This window comes from Anomaloglossus baeobatrachus, chromosome 8, assembly GCF_048569485.1.
Source record: "Anomaloglossus baeobatrachus isolate aAnoBae1 chromosome 8, aAnoBae1.hap1, whole genome shotgun sequence".
NCBI lineage: Eukaryota > Metazoa > Chordata > Amphibia > Anura > Aromobatidae > Anomaloglossus > Anomaloglossus baeobatrachus.
Genome location: NC_134360.1, coordinates 122,135,585 through 122,158,092, shown reverse-complemented (window position 1 = coordinate 122,158,092; position 22,508 = coordinate 122,135,585). Strand labels below are relative to the sequence as shown.

Sequence of the window (22,508 nt, the reverse complement as noted above, 5' to 3'; positions counted from 1 at the left end):
AGGTAATTAAAATAAATCAACATTCTTCTTATCAACACTCTATATCAACATGTCTTACATGACTATCTTTAGCATGGAAAATAGTAGAATTAAAAGCATGGAAAATACTAAACATTTTTAAATTTACTCTATATTTAGACTATTTACATTAGGGTAGAGTAGCCGGGTTCCGCTACCATTCCTCATCTCTGAACCTATGTGGGGGCTGACCAAAGTTCACACGGGTGGACCTTCTCAGCTCCTGGCTTCCCTCTAACCCTTGTACTGTGGTGTTTGCTACTACCTGTTCCCCACTACTGGTGCTAGGTGTTGTAGGTGGTAATCTACGTGTTCGTGGTGCTGGTATGGGTACTTCTCTAGGTGCAATGATTTCAGGCCTCCTTGGTTCTGGTTCTTCCGCGGGTTGCGGGAATGTGAGTACAGGCACAATCACTGCTCCATTGTACATAGGCCAATCTTCCGGGAAGTCACCTAGGATGGTGTGGATCACTCTCTTCTTTTTCTCAGTCACTTGAGGTTGGGGCTGTTCTTCCTTCTGGATGTTCAGGGGTTCAGGGCACTTTTTCAAGTGGTCACGGGAAATTACAGCTGTGGTTCTTCCTTGGTCCTTGCTGACAAGACAGGTCTTCTGGTTGTTGAAATTGGAAGGCTGGACCACATATGGCTCTCTTTCCCACTGGTCGTCCAGTTTATGCATCTTTCTTTTTCTTTTTAAGACCACTTCTCCTGGTGAAAATGGAGGGGCTTGGGCTTGCTTGTTAAAGCTTCTTTCTTGCTTTTCCCTACTTTGGTCCAGATTCTCCTCGACATACTCTTGAATTTGCCTGTATTGAGCTCTACGCTTGGTATCCCAATCTGCATTTGGGGAATAAACTTCAGGCATCTCTACTTCCATCTCCAGATCCACTGGCAGTGCTCTAACAGGAGGTGGCACATGTAGAGGAGAAGTGCCGGCTTGCCAGGACGTAGCAGGAGAATCAGTTGGCTCTGGGGTTTGCAAAGCCTTGATGGCTCGGTCTTTTAAAACAGCAAAGTCCATTGCAGGATATTCCAGAGTCCACAGCCGTAGCTGCTTGCGGTCCTCCACTGACCCCAGGCCTTGCAGAAACTGTTCAACAAGCACCTTGTTTCCTTCAGCTTCACTGATGGGAATGGTTAGTTTGAGAGTCCGTAGCGCTGATTGCAGCCTCAGAGCATAGTCTCTAATGCTTTCTTGTGGGCGCTGCTTGCAGTTGTAAAACTTTATCCGGAGTTCTGCCTCAGTGCGGTTTTCAAAGGAAAGTCGCAGACGTTCAAAAATGGCAGTTACTGAGGCCTGGTCCTGATCTGTCCAGGTCTCCGCCTCCAGCTCTGCGGCGCCTGATAACTGGCCGAGTAGTACAGACGCTTGCTGCCGGTCATTCATCCCAAACATATCCAGGAGTGTGCGGATTTTTCTTTTGAATCCTTGCAGAGTGTCAGGGGAACCATCATATTGTGGTAGCCAGGTAGCGCCTGGCACATACGGTAAAGTCATTGGCATTATCTGCGTGGTCGCTCGTGCGTCCATGTCACCTTGATCTTGAGGGGGAACTGCCGCTGCGCTCGCTTCACCCGGCGCCGACATCTTTCTATGCCCCCTTGGTTTTCAGCAGCAAGATGGCGGCAACTGAATTTTTTTTTTTTTTTATTCACTTTGGGCTCAACAGTTTTGGAGAAGGCGCACGTCACCCAGGTTAGTGGGTCCAGTCCAATCCTGTTCGTGACGCCAAAAATCAATGTGTGACGCCCTAGCAGCAGTCGGACTGCTCGGCAGACACTTTGATGAAAAACAAAAAGGTTTTTTACGGGGGAGAATATTTGTGACGCCACCTGCAGTGTGCGGTAATAAGGAATACCGCCGCTGCTGTATGGGAGTGCCGGGGCTGATGGTGTTGGGGCAGCCTGGTGGTAATTCCCTCCGCAGGTAGGGGCCCCGGGACTCAGGGTAGGGAATAGGTAGGAACAGCCTATATTGATATAGGGCCGGCAGGGCGCTGGGGAGCCAGGGTACTCACTCAGGTGTGATGACGCATTCAGTGGACACAGACTCTGAGGTAAACAAAGTCTCTTGGTACTGCTGCACTCGGTGACTGCACGTGCGGTGGTCCCTTTCAGTGATTCTGTGGTGGACTGGAGCCTTCCTCCATACACTGTATACTGTGTGTGTCCCTGGCCCCGTTGGCTTGAAACCTTCGGGTCCCGTCCCTCTTTTTAATTGGGACCTGCTCTTAGCAGCTGGCACGTGGGATTTTCTGTGACTGCTCTGTGTGGGAAGTCCTATCCCTCCGCTGTGCTGACGCCGCTAATCTCTGAGCCGTCAAGTACAGGCCACTGTCTGCGACCCAGCCAGGCTCTCCTCAGGGAGCTCTTAATCCCCAGGTCCTCTCTCTTTTTCAGTTACTACCAACTGTCTAACTGACTCCTCCCACCAGCCTGTCTGACTCATAGGTGGGCGGTTCCTTTCCCAGCTGGAACCACGCCCCTGGTGTGCCTGACAAGTGTAGTGTTTGGGTGACTAGGATTTGTGCTGTTAGTACAGAATCACTGTTGCGGACCCCGGAACCAAGGAGGGTGGGCCCTGCACCAAGGATAGAGAATAGTGCAGTTCCCTGTGACACCCTGGACTAGTCCAGGGGCGTCACATATACATACATACACACATTGCTCTGCTACATATATACATACATACACACATTGCTCTGCTACATATATACATACATACACACATTGCTCTGCTACATATATACATACATACACACATAGCTCTGCTACATACATACATCCACACATTGCTCTGCTACATATATACATACAGACACACATAGCTCTGCTACATATATACATACAGACACACATAGCTGCTACATATATACATACAGACACACATAGCTCTGCTACATATATACATACAGACACACATAGCTCTGCTACATATATACATACAGACACACATAGCTGCTACATATATACATACAGACACACATAGCTCTGCTACATACAGACACACATAGCTCTGCTACATACAGACACACATAGCTCTGCTACATACAGACACACATAGCTCTGCTACATACAGACACACATAGCTCTGCTACATACAGACACACATAGCTCTGCTACATACAGACACACATAGCTCTGCTACATACAGACACACATAGCTCTGCTACATACAGACACACATAGCTCTGCTACATACAGACACACATAGCTCTGCTACATACAGACACACATAGCTCTGCTACATACAGACACACATAGCTCTGCTACATACAGACACACATAGCTCTGCTACATACAGACACGCATAGCTCTGCTACATACAGACACGCATAGCTCTGCTACATACAGACACGCATAGCTCTGCTACATACAGACACGCATAGCTCTGCTACATACAGACACGCATAGCTCTGCTACATACAGACACGCATAGCTCTGCTACATACAGACACGCATAGCTCTGCTACATACAGACACGCATAGCTCTGCTACATACAGACACGCATAGCTCTGCTACATACAGACACGCATAGCTCTGCTACATACAGACACGCATAGCTCTGCTACATACAGACACGCATAGCTCTGCTACATACAGACACGCATAGCTCTGCTACATACAGACACGCATAGCTCTGCTACATACAGACACGCATAGCTCTGCTACATACAGACACGCATAGCTCTGCTACATACAGACACGCATAGCTCTGCTACATACAGACACGCATAGCTCTGCTACATACAGACACGCATAGCTCTGCTACATACAGACACGCATAGCTCTGCTACATACAGACACGCATAGCTCTGCTACATACAGACACGCATAGCTCTGCTACATACAGACACGCATAGCTCTGCTACATACAGACACGCATAGCTCTGCTACATACAGACACGCATAGCTCTGCTACATACAGACACGCATAGCTCTGCTACATACAGACACGCATAGCTCTGCTACATACAGACACGCATAGCTCTGCTACATACAGACACGCATAGCTCTGCTACATACAGACACACATAGCTCTGCTACATACAGACACACATAGCTCTGCTACATACAGACACACATAGCTCTGCTACATACAGACACACATAGCTCTGCTACATACAGACACACATAGCTCTGCTACATACAGACACACATAGCTCTGCTACATACAGACACACATAGCTCTGCTACATACAGACACACATAGCTCTGCTACATACAGACACACATAGCTCTGCTACATACAGACACACATAGCTCTGCTACATACAGACACACATAGCTCTGCTACATACAGACACACATAGCTCTGCTACATACAGACACACATAGCTCTGCTACATACAGACACACATAGCTCTGCTACATACAGACACACATAGCTCTGCTACATACAGACACACATAGCTCTGCTACATATATACATACAGACACACATAGCTCTGCTACATATATACATACAGACACATAGCTCTGCTACATATATACATACAGACACACAGCTCTGCTACAAATATACATACAGACACATAGCTCTGCTACATATATACATACATACACCTATCTCTGCTACATATATACATACATACACCTATCTCTGCTACATATATTCATACAGACACATAGCTCTGCTACATACATACACACATTGCTCTGCTACATATATACATCCACACATTGCTCTGCTACATATATACATACATACACACATAGCTCTGCTACATACACACATAGCTCTGCTACATACACACATAGCTCTGCTACATACATATACACATAGCTCTGCTACATATATACATACAGACACACATAGCTCTGCTACATATATACATACAGACACACATAGCTCTGCTACATATATACATACAGACACATAGCTCTGCTACATATATACATACATACACACAGCTCTGCTACAAATATACATACAGACACATAGCTCTGCTACATATATACATACATACACCTATCTCTGCTACATACACACATCCACACATTGCTCTGCTACATATATTCATACAGACACATAGCTCTGCTACATACACACATAGCTCTGCTACATACATACACACATTGCTCTGCTACATATATACATCCACACATTGCTCTGCTACATATATACATACATACACACATAGCTCTGCTACATACACACATAGCTCTGCTACATACACACATAGCTCTGCTACATACACACATAGCTCTGCTACATACATACATCCACACATTGCTCTGCTACATATATACATACAGACACATAGCTCTGCTACATATATACATACATACACCTAGCTCTGCTACATACACACATAGCTCTGCTACATACATATACACATAGCTCTGCTACATACATACATCCACACATTGCTCTGCTACATATATACATACATACACACATAGCTCTGCTACATATATACATACAGACACATAGCTCTGCTACATACACACATAGCTCTGCTACATACATACACACATTGCTCTGCTACATATATACATACATACACACATAGCTCTGCTACATATATACATACAGACACATAGCTCTGCTACATACACACATAGCTCTGCTACATACATACACACAGCACTGCTACATACACATAGCACTGCTACATACACATAGCTCTGCTACATACAGACACACATAGCTCTGCTACATACAGACACACAGCTCTGCTACATACAGACACACATAGCTCTGCTACATATATACATACAGACACATAGCTCTGCTACATATATACATACAGACACATAGCTCTGCTACATATATACATACAGACACATAGCTCTGCTACATATATACATACAGACACATAGCTCTGCTACATATATACATACAGACACATAGCTCTGCTACATATATACATACAGACACATAGCTCTGCTACATATATACATACACACATAGCTCTGCTACATATATACATACATACACACATAGCTCTGCTACATACATACATACATACATACACACATAGCTCTGCTACATACATACACACATAGCTCTGCTACATACATACACACATAGCTCTGCTACATACATACACACATAGCTCTGCTACATACATACACACATAGCTCTGCTACATACATACATACACACATTGCTCTGCTACATATATACATACAGACACATAGCTCTGCTACATATATACATACAGACACATAGCTCTGCTACATACACACATAGCTCTGCTACATACATATACACATAGCTCTGCTACATACATACATCCACACATTGCTCTGCTACATATATACATATATACACACAGCTCTGCTACAAATATACATACATACACATAGCTCTGCTACATATATACATACATACACATAGCTCTGCTACATACACACATAGCTCTGCTACATACACACATAGCTCTGCTACATACATATACACATAGCTCTGCTACATACATACATCCACACATTGCTCTGCTACATATATACATACATACACATAGCTCTGCTACATATATTCATACAGACACATAGCTCTGCTACATACATACACACATTGCTCTGCTACATATATACATCCACACATTGCTCTGCTACATATATACATACATACACACATAGCTCTGCTACATACACACATAGCTCTGCTACATACACACATAGCTCTGCTACATACACACATAGCTCTGCTACATACACACATAGCTCTGCTACATACATACATCCACACATTGCTCTGCTACATATATACATACATAGCTCTGCTACATATATACATACAGACACATAGCTCTGCTACATACACACATAGCTCTGCTACATACATACACACATTGCTCTGCTACATATATACATACATACACATAGCTCTGCTACATACACACATAGCTCTGCTACATACACACATAGCTCTGCTACATACATATACACATAGCTCTGCTACATACATACATCCACACATTGCTCTGCTACATATATACATACAGACACATAGCTCTGCTACATACACACATAGCTCTGCTACATACATACACACATTGCTCTGCTACATATATACATACATACACACATAGCTCTGCTACATATATACATACAGACACGTAGCTCTGCTACATACACACATAGCTCTGCTACAAATATACATACACACATAGCTCTGCTACATATATACATACATACACATAGCTCTGCTACATATATAAATACAGACACATAGCTCTGCTACATACATACACACACAGCTCTGCTACATATATACATACATAGCTCTGCTACATATATACATACAGACACATAGCTCTGCTACATATATACATAGACACACAGCTCTGCTACATACATACATACAGACACATAGCTCTGCTACATACATACACACATAGCTCTGCTACATACATACACACATAGCTCTGCTACATACATACACACATAGCTCTGCTACATACATACATCCACACATTGCTCTGCTACATACATACATCCACACATTGCTCTGCTACATATATGCATACATACACACATAGACACATAGCTCTGCTACATACACACATAGCTCTGCTACATATATACATACACACATAGCTCTGCTACATACAGACACACATGGCTCTGCTGCCTACAGACACACATGGCTCTGCTGCCTACAGACACACATGGCTCTGCTACCTACAGACACACATGGCTCTGCTACCTACAGACACACATGGCTCTGCTACCTACAGACACACATGGCTCTGCTACCTACAGACACACATGGCTCTGCTACATACAGACACACATGGCTCTGCTACATACAGACACACATAGCTCTGCTACATACAGACACACATAGCTCTGCTACATACAGACACACATAGCTCTGCTACATACAGACACACATAGCTCTGCTACATACAGACACACATAGCTCTGCTACATACAGACACACATAGCTCTGCTACATACAGACACACATAGCTCTGCTACATACAGACACACATAGCTCTGCTACATACAGACACACATAGCTCTGCTACATACAGACACACATAGCTCTGCTACATACAGACACACATAGCTCTGCTACATACAGACACACATAGCTCTGCTACATACAGACACACATAGCTCTGCTACATACAGACACACATAGCTCTGCTACATATATACATACATACACACATAGCTCTGCTACATACATACACACATAGCACTGCTACATACACACACAGCACTGCTACATACAGACACACACAGCTCTGCTACATACAGACACACACGGCTCTGCTACATACAGACACACACGGCTCTGCTACATACAGACACACACGGCTCTGCTACATACAGACACACACGGCTCTGCTACATACAGACACACACGGCTCTGCTACATACAGACACACACGGCTCTGCTACATACAGACACACACGGCTCTGCTACATACAGACACACACGGCTCTGCTACCTACAGACACACACGGCTCTGCTACCTACAGACACACACGGCTCTGCTACCTACAGACACACACGGCTCTGCTACCTACAGACACACACGGCTCTGCTACCTACAGACACACACGGCTCTGCTACCTACAGACACACACGGCTCTGCTACCTACAGACACACACGGCTCTGCTACCTACAGACACACACGGCTCTGCTACCTACAGACACACACGGCTCTGCTACCTACAGACACACACGGCTCTGCTACCTACAGACACACACGGCTCTGCTACCTACAGACACACACGGCTCTGCTACCTACAGACACACACGGCTCTGCTACCTACAGACACACACGGCTCTGCTACCTACAGACACACACGGCTCTGCTACCTACAGACACACACGGCTCTGCTACCTACAGACACACACGGCTCTGCTACCTACAGACACACACGGCTCTGCTACCTACAGACACACACGGCTCTGCTACCTACAGACACACACGGCTCTGCTACCTACAGACACACACGGCTCTGCTACCTACAGACACACACGGCTCTGCTACCTACAGACACACACGGCTCTGCTACCTACAGACACACACGGCTCTGCTACCTACAGACACACACGGCTCTGCTACCTACAGACACACACGGCTCTGCTACCTACAGACACACACGGCTCTGCTACCTACAGACACACACGGCTCTGCTACCTACAGACACACACGGCTCTGCTACCTACAGACACACACGGCTCTGCTACCTACAGACACACACGGCTCTGCTACCTACAGACACACACGGCTCTGCTACCTACAGACACACACGGCTCTGCTACCTACAGACACACACGGCTCTGCTACCTACAGACACACACGGCTCTGCTACCTACAGACACACACGGCTCTGCTACCTACAGACACACACGGCTCTGCTACCTACAGACACACACGGCTCTGCTACCTACAGACACACACGGCTCTGCTACCTACAGACACACATGGCTCTGCTACCTACAGACACACATGGCTCTGCTACCTACAGACACACATGGCTCTGCTACCTACAGACACACATGGCTCTGCTACCTACAGACACACATGGCTCTGCTACCTACAGACACACATGGCTCTGCTACCTACAGACACACATGGCTCTGCTACCTACAGACACACATGGCTCTGCTACCTACAGACACACATGGCTCTGCTACCTACAGACACACATGGCTCTGCTACCTACAGACACACATGGCTCTGCTACCTACAGACACACATGGCTCTGCTACCTACAGACACACATGGCTCTGCTACCTACAGACACACATGGCTCTGCTACCTACAGACACACATGGCTCTGCTACATATATACATACAGACAGACACACACGCGGCTCTGGGGGGCCCACACAAGCTGCTCTGGGGCCCAGCACATACCGCTCAGGTCACGGTGGAGAGGGGGCTCACACAGAGCCGGAAAGAAGCACTGTGCTGGGGGTCGCTGGCTGGCACTGCAACTCTTTCATCTGTGGGATGAGCAGGGCGCCGGTCGGTAGCTCCGCCCACAGATGAAGTTCAACCAGGAAGTCTGTGCTCCTTAAAGGGACGGCGCCGCAGATTCCTGCCGAGGAATGCGGTCCCCGGAACTCGGCCCGGGGGCAGCAGAACTAAGGCGAGTGGGCCCCGGCCAAGGGGCACCAGAACAGACGAGGCAGAGTGGGCCCCCCCCGGCTCTCCAGGGCCCCGGCATTTGCCCGGGCACTGATGAGGGCAATCTGACCACGCGCCTCCCGGAGCCTGGAGCTCCGGACAACAGGTCAGATTGCCCTCATCAGTGACCGGCCATCAAGGACGCCCTGAGCCAGGCGGGCCGGTCACAGAGAGTAGGCGGGCCGGATGTGGCCCGCGGGCCGCCTTTTGCCCAGGTCTGGCCCAGATGCTTAAGGTGGTGTCACACATAGCGACGCAGCAGCGATCACGACCAGCGATCTGACCGTTATCAGGATCGCTGCTGCGTCGTTACATGGTCGCTGGTGAGCCGTCAAACAGGCAGATCTCACCAGCGACCAGTGACCAGCCCCCAGCTAGCAGCGACGCGTGAAAGTGTAACTAATGTACATATGGGGTAACCAAGGAAAGCACTTCTCTTGGTTACCCGATATTTACCTTGATTACTAGCGTCCGAGGCTCTCGCGCTGCCAGTGGCGGCTCCCTGTTCCCTGCACTCCTAGCCAGAGTACACATTGGGTTAATTACCCGATGTGTACTCCAGCTACGTGTGCAGGGAGGCGGCACTGGCAGCGTGAGAGCACACCGCTTAGTTCTGGCTCCCTGCAATCCTAGCCAGAGTACACATCGGGTTAATTACCCAATGTGTACTCCAGCTACGTATGCAGGGCGTGGCACTGGCAGCGTGAGAGCAGCGGACGCTAGTAACTAAGGTAAATATCGGGTAACCAAGGAAAGGGCTTCTTGGTTACCCGATGTTTACCTTGGTTACAGCTTACCACAGACTGCCAGACGCCGGCTCCCTGCTTGCTTCAGTTCGTCGCTCTCGCTGTCACACACAGGGATGTGTGCTTCACAGCGGGAGAGCAACGTCCAAAAAAATGAACCATGACATTCAGCAACGACCGGCGACCTCACAGCAGGGGCCAGGTCGTTGCTGGATGTCACACACAGCGACAGCGACGGGACGTCGCTGCTACGTCACAGAAAATGGTGACTTAGCAGTGACGTCGTTGTCGCTATGTGTGACACCACCTTTAGCCTATGGGCACTTGGGAAGTATTCAGATATGTACTTCCTATAGATTTCAATGTGGAATTCAAACTGCTATTCATACATCGTGTGGGTTTTTAATAAGGTTTTGGAAACCTTGTTGTGGAATGAGTTTGGAATCCTCTCAACTTTAGACTGTCTAGTAAAAAGCTGCAAAAAGCTGTACGAAAAGGTGAGGGAGGTATATATTTTTTTTTTTACTTTGTAGAGAGGGGGACTGTAAGAACATGCTGTAACACTGATGCTGACGATGAAAAGGAGAATCCGAAATCCCCTCATTTTGTATATATTTCATAAATTCGTTATTAAATCCATCAAACATTGTGTAAAGAGTTTGTTTAATATCTAAAGGACTACAGGACCAAATATTCTTAACCAAACAAAGTAGTAGAACACATTCATGTCCTTAATCTATTTAAACTCCTTGGTAATGGAAGCTCAAGACAACCCCCCCTCCCTCAACCTTTCTCCCACACCCACAGTACTACATTTATCACCTATCCTGTAATAAGAAATGAGGCCGATCCATTAATGCCAGAATTAAAGGGAACCAATCACCAGGATTTGCGTATATAAGCTAAAGCCAGTGCTATACTGGCACTATCATGCTGATTCTATACATACCTGTAGTGCTCAGCTCAGATATTTAGGTTTTGAAATCCAAGAAAGTGAAGTTTGTAAAATGAGCTGCTTCTTGAGTGACCGTTGCACTGGAACAGATCATATATTCATAGTTATCTCCTCCCCCTGTTGTAAGAATTAGCATAAGCATTATACAAAGGACTCACTTTGTCTAGCAGGACCTGTGGTGAGGTCATAACCATGTGACCAGAAGGGGCGGGGCCTCAGCCACCAAAGCTGGATACCAGGTAACATGGATATGGCCTCACCACAGGTCCTGCTAGACAAAGTGAGTCGTTTGTATAATGCTTATACTAATTCTAACAGGGTGAGGAGAGAACTATGAATATATGATCTGCTCCAGTGCAACTGTCACTCAAGGAGCTGCTCATTTTACAAACTTCACTTTCTTGGATTTCAAAACATAAACATCCGAGCTGACCATTACATGTATGTATAGAATCAGCATGATAGTGCCAGTATAGCACTGGCTTTAGCTTATATCCGAAAATCCTGGTGATTGGTCCCCTTTATGGTGCTAAATTTTTGTGCAACGCAGAAGTTGCACAAAAACGTTGGCTATTGATGTTATTCTAGTCCTAGCCGGCTTTGCCAAAATGTATGGTGCTTGGCCCACCCAATTCATAGAAATTTACCCGACTTAAATAGCGTAAATATTGCTGGACGAGTACTCTAGTCACAAATTGGAGTACATATCTGGCAGAAGAGGACAGCAATTGTAGGATGTGCCTAATTCATGTAGACCAGTGTTTCCCAAACTCCAGTCCTCATGGGCCCCAACAAGTCATGTTTTCAGGATTTCCTTACTATTGAACAGGTGATGGAATCATTATCAAGGCATCACCTGTGCTATATTAAGGAAATCCTGAAAACACGACCTGTTGAGGGTCGTGAGGACTGTAGTTTGGGAACCACTGATGTAGACTAACGTCACAGTCTGAGTTTCACGAACCGGCCTCGCTGTTTGCCTTAGGCCCAATTTCTCAAATATCCTAAAATGTATCTGATTTTATTTGAATTCAATATCAAAATGTAATTCTGTCTACCTTGTTCTGCAGTCTGGAGGCCTATCCCCCTTTTCTGTTTTTCTTAGTTGCTGGAGGACTTACACATCCGGTAAGTCAATATTGAGTATTTCTAACTTGGTGGCAACTGAATCAGACTTGGCGCAGTTTATAAAATTGAAATTTTCTTTTGTTTGAAAGGTTACACTAGGAAAAAAAGTAGGCCTAGTGGAGCTGTATGCTGGATTAAAAAAATAAATTGGAACTTTTCCTACAAAACAGACACTTCAAGCAGCTCAGAGAAAATAAAAGTAAAGTGAGACTTGTCACCACTTGGGTGCTTATTTACTGATGTGACGGCTTCTGTATCGGCCCGAAGTCTGCTTTCTCATTTCCGTTTTTTAGCATCAGTCACAATCCGCCGCCTTGAGAAAATACGGTATCCTGCAAAATATTTGGCAGGATTCCGTTTTTTCCCCAGAGTTGTATTAACAATTGATTGCGACTGATGGCCTTGCGTTGCATCCGTCTCACATAGTTACATAGTTACTAAAGTTGAAAAAAGACCTAGGTCCATCTAGTTCAACCTTCCTCCACAAGTTCTACATTTGGTCACTAAGGCCGGTTTCACACATCCGGCTTTTTGCCGTTTTACCGGATCCGGCGCTCTCCCGTACAGATAATACAGTACAATGACAGCGCTGTAACTTCCGGGTCACATGCGCCGGTCACATGACAGCATGTGACCGGCGCTTGTTGCTCTGTCATTGTACTGTATTAACTGTACGGGAGAGCGCCGGATCCGGTAAAACGGCAAAAAGCCGGATGTGTGAAACCGGCCTAAGTCATTTATAACCAACAATGTTGTGTGTACTGAGGAAATTATCCAGCCCTTTTTTAAAAGCTGTTATAGTATCTGCCATTACTACCTCTTGTGGTAGGGCATTCCACAGTCTGACTGCTCTAACTGTAAAGAACCCTTTCCGGATCAGTCGTGGAATGACTGGCTGTCGGGCATAAGCAACGCAGAATGTAACGGGTTTTTTCATGTTCGTATAATGGAAGCCTATGGGAGCGGAATCCGCCAAATTATTCCAGTGTCTGTTCCGTCTTTTTGCAACTGAGCATGATCAGATGTGTAACACACACACGCACACACACTGGATCCGTTATTTTCATAGGATCCATCGCATCAGTATTCACACTATCTGCTACTGATCAGTTGCAAAACGGACTGTGACTGATGGAAAAAGACGGAAGTGTGAAAGTAGCCTAACAATTCGTTCCAGTTGGTGGCTGCAGCATACAGACTACATCATGGTAGCGCTGGAGTTTTGTTTGAGAACAGCCGAGTTCTGAGTTTTGAAAAATGACTACAATATGGTACAGTTGCCTTGTCTACACCTCCACCATTATCTCTGTATACAAAGAGCAGCTGTTTAAAAAGTGTTAAATTTTGGATCACAATGGATAACGCATTTCAGTAATAATCACCTAAACCCCCTTAGGGACTGGGTGACTTCATTTTTGCCCTTTTGTTTTTCTTCTTAATTCCAAGAGCCATAAGATTATTTTATTTTTCTGTTGATAGCCATATTGGGGCTTTTTTTCCTGCATGAGTTGTACTTTTGAATGACACCCTCCATTTTATCGTATGATGTAATGGTAAACAGGGCTGTGGAGTCTGAGTCGTGGAGTCGGAGCTCATTTTGGTGGAGTCTGAGTCGGTATAAAATGCACCGACTCCGACTCCTAAAATATATAATAAATTGGGGACAGGAGTGCAATGCAGAATGTGCTGAATATTTTACTAAATAATATTTAGTATAATGCTTATATTTAAGTGAAAAATTTATTGTAGTACAATGTGAACATCAGACATTTAATTGTTTTTATGATACAATAATCAAGATATTTGGATAGAACATAAAATATTTATTGGAATACAACTTTAGAACACAAAAAACTAATAAATTGTAAATATGTAATATATATATATAATATATATATAGTGTATATACACACACACAAGATATATATGTAATCTACTGTATACTACATAGTGTATTACATATTTACAATTTATTACAGTTTGTGTTCTAAAGTTGTATTCCAATAAATATATTTTATGTTCTATCCAAATATCTTGATTATTGTATCATAAAAATTATTAAATGTCTGATGTTCACATACACATATTCATGTACTACAATAAATTTTTCACCTAACTATAAGCAATATATGTAGGAGTTGGAGTCGGAGTCGGAGCCGGAGTCTGAGTCGGTGCAAGAGAATTTGAGGAGTCTGAGTCGAAGGTTTGGCTTACCGACTCCACAGCCCTGATGGTAAACAGGAAAAAAATTCCCAAGTGTGGGGAAATGGCAAAAAAAAGTGAAATTCTGCAGTTGTGTCTGGGGTGGGTTTTTTTTTTTCTACACTTTTTTTTTTCTACTGTATTTAATAGTGCCCCTCACAGAACTTAAAACCTGCAATACCTTGATCACTTATTCTATGTACAGCAGTGCCACAGCATTGCTGTATATAGAAGAAACTAATCTAGAAACGCTGGTCACAGGGTGGTTTTCACAGGAGTACTGAGAAGACAGACATAGGGGTAATCAGCAGACCCCTGGCTGTCCTGTTAACTCATCGGTGTCCCACAATCGTAACACAGGAGCACTGATGAGGGCTCAGAACAGTGCGCCCCCTGCCAGCATGTGTAAAATGTGCTGTCAGAGATTGACAACAGCATTTAACATTTTAAGAGCCATGAGCAGAGCGCCGCTCCACCCACAGCTGTCAAACGCACATCAATTGATTAAATCTGCCGCCACATGCCGGGAAAGATGCAGGCTCAGAGTGCGATTCCGCATCAAAGGCAAATGACCACCAGAGATACTATATTGTAAACACTAAAACACTCAGACAAGGAATATTGTAAGCCTGTAAAGGTGGTGTCACACACCTCGACTGTGACAACGACGTCGCTGCTACATCACCATTTTCTGTGACGTAGCAGCGACGTGCTGTCGCTGTGTGTGACATCCAGCAACGAGCTGGCCCCTGCTGTGAGGTCACCGCTCGTTGCTGAATGTCCTGCTTCATTTTTTGCTCGTCGCTTTCCCACTGTGAAGCACACATCGCTGTGTGTGACAGCGAGAGAGCGACGAACTGAAGCGAGCAGGGAGTAGGAGCCGGCGTCTGGCAGCCTGCAGTAAGCTGTAACCAGGGTAAACAGCGGGTAACCAAGAAGCCCTTTCCTTGGTTACCCGAAAATTACATTAGTTACTAGCACCGCCGCTCTCACGCTGCCAGTGCCGGCTCCCTGCACTCCTAGCCAGAGTACACATCGGGTTATTTACCCGATGTGTACTCCAGCTACGTGAGCAGGGAGCCGGCACTGGCAGCGTGAGAGCACACCGCTTAGCGCTGGCTCCCTGCACACGGAGCCGGAGCTGGAGAACACATCGGGTAATTAACCCGATGTGTACCCTGGCTAGGAGAGCAGGGAGCCAGCGCTAAGCGTGTGCACTGGTAACCAAGGTAAATATCGGGTAATGGTTACCCGATATTTGCCTTAGTTACAAAGTGCAGCATGGCTTCCACAGCGACGCGTGTCGTTCTGATCGCTGCTGCGTCTGCTGTGTTTGACAGCTAAGCAGCGATCATAACAGCGACTTACTAGGTCGCTGTTGCGTCACAGAAAATGACGTAACAGCGACGTCGTTGTCACTGTCGCTATGTGTGAACCCAGCTTAAGACCAGAGAATTATGACCTCCCATAGAATAATTTATATTCTCCCTTTCACTTCATGGGAGATGAAAAGATTTCTTTTGTCAGGTAAATGAGGGGCCTATTTGGATTTGGCTTTCCCTGTGTATTCAGCAAACATACACTGCAAAGGTCCTAAAAATGAAATACAAAAAGACAGTTTGCACTCTGATAATGCTAAAGTATGGAGACCATGAATGTGTGAACATGGACCTGCATTACTGCTAAGGAAAATCTAAGAAAAATGAGATATTTAGCATATATAAATGGCCATTTGTATATCTGCCCAGTTGCCCCTTCACGGCATATCTCGTAACTGGGTCCCTAACGCTATGCTGAAGCCTCTCTCTACAGTCATGGCCAAAAGTTTTGAGAATGCTACAAATATTAATTTTTTCATATTTTTTTTTTTAAGTCTACTGCTTAAGTTTTTCTAATGGCAATTTGCATATACTCCAGAATGTCATAAAGAGTGATCAGCTTAACAGCAATTACTTGCAAAGTCAATATTGGCTAAGAAAATGAACTTTAATCCCCAAAACACATTTCAACATCATTGCATTCCTGTTTTAAAAGGAGCAGGTAACATTGTTTTAGTGATTGTTCCATTAACACAGGTGTGGGTGTTGATGAGGACAGGGCTGGCGATCAGTCATGATTAAGTAAGAATGACACCACTGGACACTTTAAAAGGAGGCTGGTGCTTGGTATCATTGTTTCTCTTCAGTTAACCATGGTTATCTCTAAAGAAACACGTGCAGCCATCATTGCTCTGCACAAAAATGGCCTAACAGGGAAGAGTATCGCAGCTACAAAGATTGCACCTCAGTCAACAATTTATCACATCATCAAGAACTTCAAGGAGAGAGCTTCCATTGTTGCCAAAAAGGCTCCAGGGCGCCCAAGAAGGACCAGCAAACGGCAGGACCGTATCTTAAAACTGTTTCAGCTGCGGGATCGGACTACCAGCAGTGCCGAGCTAGCTCAGCAATGGCAGCAGGCTGGTGTGAGTGGTTCTGCACGCATTGTGAGGCGGAGACTCTTTGAGCAAGGCCTGGTTTCAAGGAGGGCAGCAAAGAAGCCACTTCTCTCCAGAAAAAACATCAGGGACTGACTGATATTCTGCAAAAGGTACAGGGAGTGGACTGCTGAGGACTGGGGTAAAGTCATTTTCTCAGATGAATCCCCTTTTCGATTGTTTGGGACATCTGGAAAACAGCTTATTAAGAGAAGAAGAGGTGAGCGCTACCACCAGTCTTGTCTCATGCCAACTGTGAAGCATCCTGAAACGATTCATGTGTGGGGTTGCTTCTCAGCCAAGGGAATCGGCTCACTCAGTCTTGCCTAAAAATACAGCCATGAATAAAGAATGGTACCAGAATGTCCTCCAAGAGCAGTTTGGCGCCCAACAATACCTTTTCTAGCAGGATGGAGCACCTTGCCATAAAGCAAAGGTGATCACTAAATGGCTCATGGAACAAAACATAGAGATTTTGGGTCCATGGCCTGGAAACTCCCCAGATCTTAATCCCATTGAGAACTTGTGGGCAATCATCAAGAGACGGGTGGACAAACAAAAACCAACAAATTCTGGCAAAATGCAAGCATTGTTTATGCACGAATGGACAGCTATCAGTCAGGATTTGGTCCAGAAGTTGATTGAGAGCATGCCAGGGAGAATTGCAGAGGTCCTGAAGAAGGGTCAAGGGTCAACACTGCAAATATTGACTTGCTGCATTAACTCATTCTAACTGTCAATATAACCTTTTGGTACTCATAATATGATTGCAAATATATTTGTGTTTGTCTGATGTTTACATCACATACAGAATTAAAAACCAGAGGGCAACAGATCATGTGAAAATATAATTTTGGTGTCATTCTCAAAACTTTTGGCCATGACTGTAGGTTAAAAACCTCCTGTGTATGGGCATGTAGGAACCTGCTATATAGGATAAGATTACCTGTGGCAACTGGGGGAAGGGTGCACGGTCAGAAGGTATAACCCTCTTCATATAGACAAAAAATGAAGTCTACAAAAAGCATGAACAATTACGTATTGTTTTCTTGTATCTCCTCACACTTTCTATATTTGTTTTTTACACTTATGTAGCGTGCTGCTAGTTTGCTTGGTGTTGCCTGGATTGTTGGCCGAGAGCTGTATGCTGCGGGATACTCCACAGGGGGTGAGAACAAAATGCTTTCTTCAATCACATTACACTACTGTACTCTTGACTTGTTAATACAGTCTTATAGAAAATTGTGTTTTTTAGGGTATAGGTTTGTGGTGAAAGCTTCAATATAACACTTATTGCTTCTGATTCTGGTTAGCTTTGTGCTACTAATCTGTAACAGACGGCTTTATCTGTATGGTCATCTAGACAGGCATGTCTGTCTGACTAATTCAGACTGCCTCCCAGACTCCCCACAGACATGCATGTTCTGGGCTTAAGGCCCCGTCACACTAAGCAACATCGCTAGCAACATCGCTGCTAACGAACAACTTTTGTGACGTAGCAGCGATGTTGCTAGTGATGTCGCTGTGTGTGACATCCAGCAACAACCTGGCCCCTGCTGTGAGGTCGTTGGTTGTTGCTGAATGTCATGGGCCATTTTTTAGTTGTTGCTGTCCCGCTGTGAAGCACAGATCGCTGTGTGTGACAGCGAGACAGCAACAACTAAATGTGCAGGCAGCAGGAGCCGGCTTCTGCGGAGGCTGGTAACCACAGTAAACATCGGGTAACCAAGAAGCCCTGTCCTTGGTTACCCAATATTTACCTTTGTTACCAGCCTCCGCCGCTCTCACTGTCAGTGCCGGCTCCTGCTCTGTGCACATGTAGCTGCAGGACACATCGGGTTAATTAACCCGATGTGTGCTGTAGCTAGGAGAGCAGGGAGCCAGCGCTAAGCATTGTGCGCTGCTCCCTGCTCTGTGCACATTTAGCTGCAGCACACATCGGGTAATTAACCCGATGTGTGCTGTAACTAGGAGAGCAGGGAGCCAGCGCTCAGTGTGCGCTGCTCCCTGCTCTCTGCACGTGTAGCTGCGTGCGCTGGTAACCAAGGTAAATATCGGGTTGGTTACCCGATGTTTACCTTAGTTACCAAGCGCAGCATCTTCCACGCGGCGCTGGGGGCTGGTCACTGGTTGCTGGTGAGCTCACCAGCAACCTGACCTGGCAGGGATCGCTGGAGCGTCGCTACATGAGTTGCTGGTGAGCTCACCAGCAACCAGTGACCAGCCCCCACTGGAGCGTCGCAGTGTGACATCTCACCAGCAACCTCCTAGCAACTTACCAGCGATCCCTATCGTTGTTGGGATCGCTGGTAAGTTGTTTAGTGTGACTGGACCTTAAGGGTGAGCACACACGCCGAGAAAAACGGAGCAAGCGGAATGCGATAAAAAAATCGCATTCCACCCGGACCCATGTTACTCTATGGGGCTGCTCTCATGAGTGATTTTCCCAGCCCTAATCGGACCATGAAAACAGTCGCAGCATGCTGCAGGCGCAATACGATTTGTTTTCACTCGCACACATACAAGTCTATGGGTGTGAGACAAACATTGCATTGCACTCGCATTACACCGGTGTAATGTGAGCGCAGTGCGAGAATCACATCAGCTGACCATGGAGGAGATAGGGAGTATAACCCCTCCCTCTCCTCCGCAGCGCCCGCCCTGTCCTCCGTGGCTGTGCTGTGATCGCAGAGTGGCATCACAGTGGCATGACACTGCTTACACTCCAGCAGAGCCTGATTCAATATACTTTGCATTATAAAACCCCTATGTAGAAATCTTAAGTTTCACTGCTCTAAAGAGAACCTGTCAGCTTGGAAATGAAGAGTAATCTATGGATGCAATGTTTTAGAAGCCTACAAGGAATTAACTGCATAACTAAATGCACAAAGCTGACATCTTCATATGTTAGTCTTGTGACCACATTGCTGTCATCTGTGGATTATTTATTTAATTATTTAGTTCTGGTTTGCTATGGCAAAAAATTGTGGTAGTACCTTGATTGCAGCAAGTAAACGCAATATGTGAACATTGCTGTTTAAGGCTTATGTAGATGCGCTGACAATCGCTGAATGCTCATTCCCAATTTAGCCCGTGTAAAAAGCCAGGGATCAACCTACAATTTCTCATCGGGTGATCAGATCATTTATGCCAGCCTAAAATAATTGCTATTGGCCGAAGTTTGTCCCGTGTAAATGGGAGATCTGCCTCTGATACTGTAGTGTTGTATAGGGACAGAAAGATCAGGTTTATGCTGTATTTATCTCCTCCTGTTGTGCCATTTCGCCCTCTTCTGCGCAACTATTGGAAAGTTGCTTTTTTTTTTTTTTAACCTTAAATGTGACTTTTCTACCTTTTAGACAAATGTCATCAATTACTTAGGTGATGTTTCTCTTCATTTGGCCACCAGATATCTGATATTTAAGGCTCACCTTACCTGCCTGTATGGACACATGAGTATATAAGGATACCTGAACTGAATCTAGTCCCCATAGTGGTGATGGGAGACTTTGGACTATATTTTATACCTTTTCATTGTGGATGTCTTATAAACTGACTTTAAATAATTTTTTTTCTGTGCTTAGATCCACGCAAACGTTCCAGAGGAGCCATCGGTTCTGTTGCTCTGCTCGGTCTGTTTGGCACTACTGTTTGCTCTGCATTCAAACTGCTCGGCTGGACCCTCCACCCAAAAACCTGGTGTTAAACTGACAGTGGTAAAACAGGAGCCTGTAAAAGTTCTACTAAACCCTGTTTCACCCTGACTGGCTCATGAGGGGTGGATTAGGCCTATGTATCTTTGAATTATGAGACTGTTTAATACATTTTATAAATAAAAATATTAATATAAATTGTTGTTTAGTTGTTTTGGTGTATGTTTTTCTATTTTTATTTTTTGCTATTTTGATTTCATTTTCCAGACCTTCATAGGTGTCATGGATCAGATTTGTATCCCTGTTTATTCAGTCAGTTTTTCAGATTTTCTTGAATGACCATACATCAATTTAAGGCTATATGCGCACGTGTGCGCTCTGCACTGCACCTAAAAGGTGCGCTTCAGAGCGCAGCTGAAAAGCTCCGTTCTGAAGCGCATGGTACCGGCAGAGAACGTGCGCTCTGTCTGCAGCTCCTGCCATAGACAGAGCAGGAGCTGCCGGCAAAGCGCACGGAAGAAGTGACATGTCACTTCTTAGAACGCGCGCTTCGGGCAGCAGCCGAAGCACTGCGCTCTAAGACGCCACGTGCGCACGGCCCCTGCACAATCTCCATAGATTGTGCAGGGGACGCAGGACGCATGCAGTTACGCTGCGCTACAAAGCGCAGCGTAACTGCATGAATTACGCACACGTGCGCACATAGCCTAACAGGTAAGAGAAGCTTTGCTAAATTAACACCCGATGGATATCCCTTTTTGTTAGTTTTACACACCCATCAACTTGTATGTGGGGTTTTTTTTATTCACAAGTTAGATAAAAATATGCAAGTGATCTTTGTGTGCAGATGTGTGACGCCCTTGACTAGCCAGGTTGTCACGAGTAGGCCCTTACACACACAACAACCCCCCCCCCCCCCCTTAGAAAGGTGACAGCAGCCAAACTACAAAACCCTTGTCACCTCCCTCCGGGTTTGATGTTCACACCAGGGGGGCGGAGCCAGGCGGTTGGCTCCGCCCACCGAGGCGTTCACAGTCCCGGAGGCGGGAAAGACAGTAGAGGAAGTTTAGCTTTGACAGAGGAGTGGAGTCAAGTGCAAGGGCAGACCTGTGACCAGGCCTGCCATAGTCTACACCAGGTGTCTGGGTTGGAGCCCAGTCACCTCTGGCAAGGAGGCAGACTGTGGTGGCCGCCTGCAGGAGCTGGGATTACAGCCGGT

General features: G+C 45.6%; 1 protein-coding gene across 1 annotated transcript in view; it reads left to right on the top strand.

Moving 5' to 3' along the window:
* The window catches only part of MGST3 (microsomal glutathione S-transferase 3), a 107,449-nt gene extending 85,962 nt beyond the window's left edge, over positions 1 to 21,487 (top strand). Inside the window, exons 4-6 of the mRNA XM_075320919.1 lie at positions 12,901 to 12,958; positions 18,732 to 18,804; positions 21,221 to 21,487. Coding sequence (XP_075177034.1) covers positions 12,901 to 12,958; positions 18,732 to 18,804; positions 21,221 to 21,342 — 253 coding nt within the window. The 3' untranslated portion in view covers positions 21,343 to 21,487. The remainder of the gene's footprint in view (positions 1 to 12,900; positions 12,959 to 18,731; positions 18,805 to 21,220) is intronic.
* The last annotated feature ends 1,021 nt before the right edge of the window (positions 21,488 to 22,508 follow it).